Raw genomic sequence first — 3,497 nt, 5'->3', positions numbered from 1 at the left:
GCCGGCTTCGTGTGGATGAGAGGCTGGTTTTGGTGAAAAATGTGTGCGTTTAGGCCAGGGTTCGTCTTCGTGTGGACGGGGCCTGAGTGTCTCAAACTGTACAATGCCAAATGACACTTGTAACATTTGGAAATCCATTTCATGCCACTTCCCTCAGTGCCCTGGGCATGCTAAGGAGTTACTATCATAAATGTTTTAAGAGTTGTTTTGAAAAAAGGTTCTTTAAATTTGATGAGCTCAGTGGTTAAATTTAACTATTTCTAGTTGCTTCATCTTTTAACTTCAGTCCAATCTGCCTTATGTTTTTTCTATAACTTTTCATCATGGCCCCACTTTGGATAATAAGAAACTTTAAACTGTTTATTTTTCCGTGTAACATAATTCAGCATTACTAGAAACACCTTTTTAAAAAAAATCTCACAATGAGTCATCATTTCCAATGATTTCTGCCAGATCTCACATGCAGTTACCACCTCGCTTTAGGAATTGCTGCTGTAGGGCGTCCCATTCAGGCCTTCATTACATGTCGCTTGGATTACCTTAACTCTTTATAACTGTGGGCTTGATGGGGCCTCCATCCATTGCCTGCAGTAGGTTCAGAGTGCTGCAGCTCGTTTGCTTTTAGGCATTAAGAAGAGTGAGCATGTGAATCCTGGGTTGGCTTCTCTGCTTTGGCTTCCAGTTAGCTCAAGGATTTTTTTAAAGATTTTCTTCATGGGTTTAAATGTTTGAATGTGTTGGCTTTGCTTTATCTTTCCTAGATTCTCTGGTCTCATTCAAGTTTGATCAATTAGATCATAAAAAATCTAGTGACTCCGTTTGTGTGGAGAAAACAGAGCATTTGCTGTAGCTGCTTCTTCACTTGAATATCAGATTAGCACAGATGCTTTATATTCTACACTCTTTATTAAAAGGCCACTGATCAAACTGCTGCTTTTAACTCATGATGAACAGATAAAAAAAAATCTTTTATTAAACAATTTTTAACTTTGGATAGAGTTATCTATAGGCTCTCTATATCAGGTTGGCTCTGACATAATGCTAGCTTCCAGACCATGTCTTCTCCTTTTGGCTAATGATCCATGTGCTGATTTTAGCCCTCTATCCTTATTTTTGACCATTTTTATTTATACTCAGCTTGTAGTTTTCTTAACACCAAGATGTGATCTTAAACACGCATCTGCAGCCATTTTAAAAACTTTTATAGAAAAAGAAAAAAACACATCATGAAGACTTCAAGATAGCTAAAAGCTCCAGTTCATTATCCACAGACTAAACTGGAGGTATACAGTAGTTACCTTAAGAAAGCAGAATATGAAGCATCCTGGAAATATATATTTTTTTGGTGGTGCCTATCCATTCTCTACTTTCTTTCCTCTTCTTTCTTGCAGTCCCAATACAGCCCTCAGGCTTCGCTTCAATCACTTTGCCACGGAGTGCAGCTGGGACCACATGTACGTCTACGACGGGGACTCCATTTATGCCCCCTTGATTGCGGTGTTCAGGTAAGCGCCCGCTGCTATGAATGGGAAAGATTTCTGACTGAGAAGATATGGAAATGACCAGGGAGACCTTCGCCCCACTCCTTAGTAACTCCGATAAACGAGCTTTCCTGCAAGCAAATGAGTCAAAACATTGGCAAACAATGGCGCCTCATAATTACCGCCGTTCCACAAAGCATTAACAATGGAGTGAAAATAGAGCAATTACTCACATCATTCCCTGAATGCCACTTAAACTGTTCATGGAGCTTTATTGCATATTTTGCTTTTCATAATTGCCAAACATGAGGTAAGCCCTCTTTGGTGCCACAAACATTACTTATCAACAGCAAAAGAGCAATAATTTACCAGCTGCCCGCTTTCCACTTATCTCTAATTAAACGCTAATTTTTTCTCTTTCACGGAAACTTAAGCTGTAGGAAGTTAAGAATAAGGACAAACAAACTGTAAAACATCAGTAACAACAGTGCTGTGAAGAATGGTTTCCCACCTTATGGCTAGCTTTTATCAAAACTTTGGTTTAATCTACTGGGGTTTTATAACCTTAGGTTATAAAACAAATGAATTCCCAATTTTTAATTCATAAGTTAAACAAAATCCTTGAAGACTGCTTAAATTTCAGTAACCATTAAGCCCCAGCTTAGTCACAGTATTATGAAAGCAGGCATCACTTAAAGAGAGCCTGTCTGACAACACGAAGTAGGCTATAAAATATCCATAAAAGCAGTGCATGATGTCTCAATCGAAAGAAAGTTAAGAACAGATGACAAAATGATTTATGTCTGTCAGTTTGGGTTAAATTGCCTTTTTAAGGCTTTGGGACTCCAGCGAACATAAATACTCGTACAAGCAGTTTTATTTGAAACTCCACTACTCATTTTGGACATTTTAATTCTAACTTCATAAGGAACAGAACAAAATCCCAGGTAAACGCTAACCTACTAAAGTTATTGTAAAAGTGCTTTGACAACTCAGAATTGTATCATATCAGAAACCTTTAAGAAAAAACTGTACATACAGTCTAGAATGATGGTGGCAGTGAGCTGATCTGAGGTTGTTTTCCTGGTTCAGGAGCTGCATAGCTTGGTATGAAGTGGTGGAGCTATCAGTTCTGCTCTCCAACAAAAAAAAATCCTGATGCTTTGGGACCTGAAGCCTACGAATACTTTCCTTAAAAGCCCACTAGCAGGTGGGGGGGTAGGGGTGTAAAGACTTTTTCATAGGAACTTGTCTTGGATAGCTTTTATTTTCTCATTGTTTAAATGAGATGGATTTTTTCATCCACTGAGGTTCCTTTACCTGATATCAACCTTTGTTTAATTTGTTTCACTGTGAAGGAAACAAGTTTAAACAGAAGACACATCAGACCCATACGCTTCTGCAGTGTGTTGAAAATATTAGAAGTGACAGGGCAAGCAAATAAAGAAGTGCTAATCCTCAGAGGGAAACCATCATCACACAGAATGTTAAAATGAAATGTGCCTGTTTTGTTTAGAGCTAATCACTGTCATTATTTCCGCAGGGAGCGCTTGCTTAGTCGAGCTTTTTATCCTAAACCTCTCGGGGCGGCTGTGCTTTAAAACAGCAGCTCCCCACATCATCTTTCTATTATTAATTATTAACCTTGAGCTTGGGGTGTTTCTTTGGCTGATGTGTCTCAGTGGGCTGGTGGTGCCAGAGAAGAAAGGGAAGGAGTCCGTACCCGAGGTGGTGACCACGTCTGGATACGCCCTGCTCCACTTCTTCAGCGATGCTGCATACAACCTGACTGGTTTCAACATAGCCTACTCGTATGTCTACACGTTGTCTCTCTGCTATCTGGGTAAAGCCAGCGGGGATCTCCATGGTTGGTCCTTCTGTTCTCATTCATGATGCACAACCTGCTGTTGAAGAAGCCCAACATTAAGAAAGAAAACCAGAAAGATTCAAACCACCTTAACATCTGTTGTGATTGACTACAAATGTTGTGCAACTATAATATATATTTATTAATCA

At 39.3% G+C, this 3,497-nt stretch overlaps 1 protein-coding gene across 2 annotated transcripts in view; it reads left to right on the top strand.

Moving 5' to 3' along the window:
• LOC107090624 (attractin-like protein 1) overlaps positions 1-3,497 on the top strand; it is a 400,529-nt gene that overhangs the window by 48,730 nt on the left and 348,302 nt on the right. For both annotated transcript variants that reach the window (XM_015384120.1, XM_015384119.1), the window contains exons 3-4: positions 1,392-1,505; positions 3,164-3,292. In XM_015384120.1, coding sequence (XP_015239606.1) covers positions 1,392-1,505; positions 3,164-3,292 — 243 coding nt within the window. The remainder of the gene's footprint in view (positions 1-1,391; positions 1,506-3,163; positions 3,293-3,497) is intronic.

The sequence above is a fragment of the Cyprinodon variegatus genome, unplaced genomic scaffold (assembly GCF_000732505.1).
Source record: "Cyprinodon variegatus isolate N-32 unplaced genomic scaffold, C_variegatus-1.0 Scaffold304, whole genome shotgun sequence".
Classification (NCBI taxonomy): Eukaryota; Metazoa; Chordata; class Actinopteri; order Cyprinodontiformes; family Cyprinodontidae; genus Cyprinodon; species Cyprinodon variegatus.
This window is presented reverse-complemented; position numbering and strand designations above follow the sequence as displayed.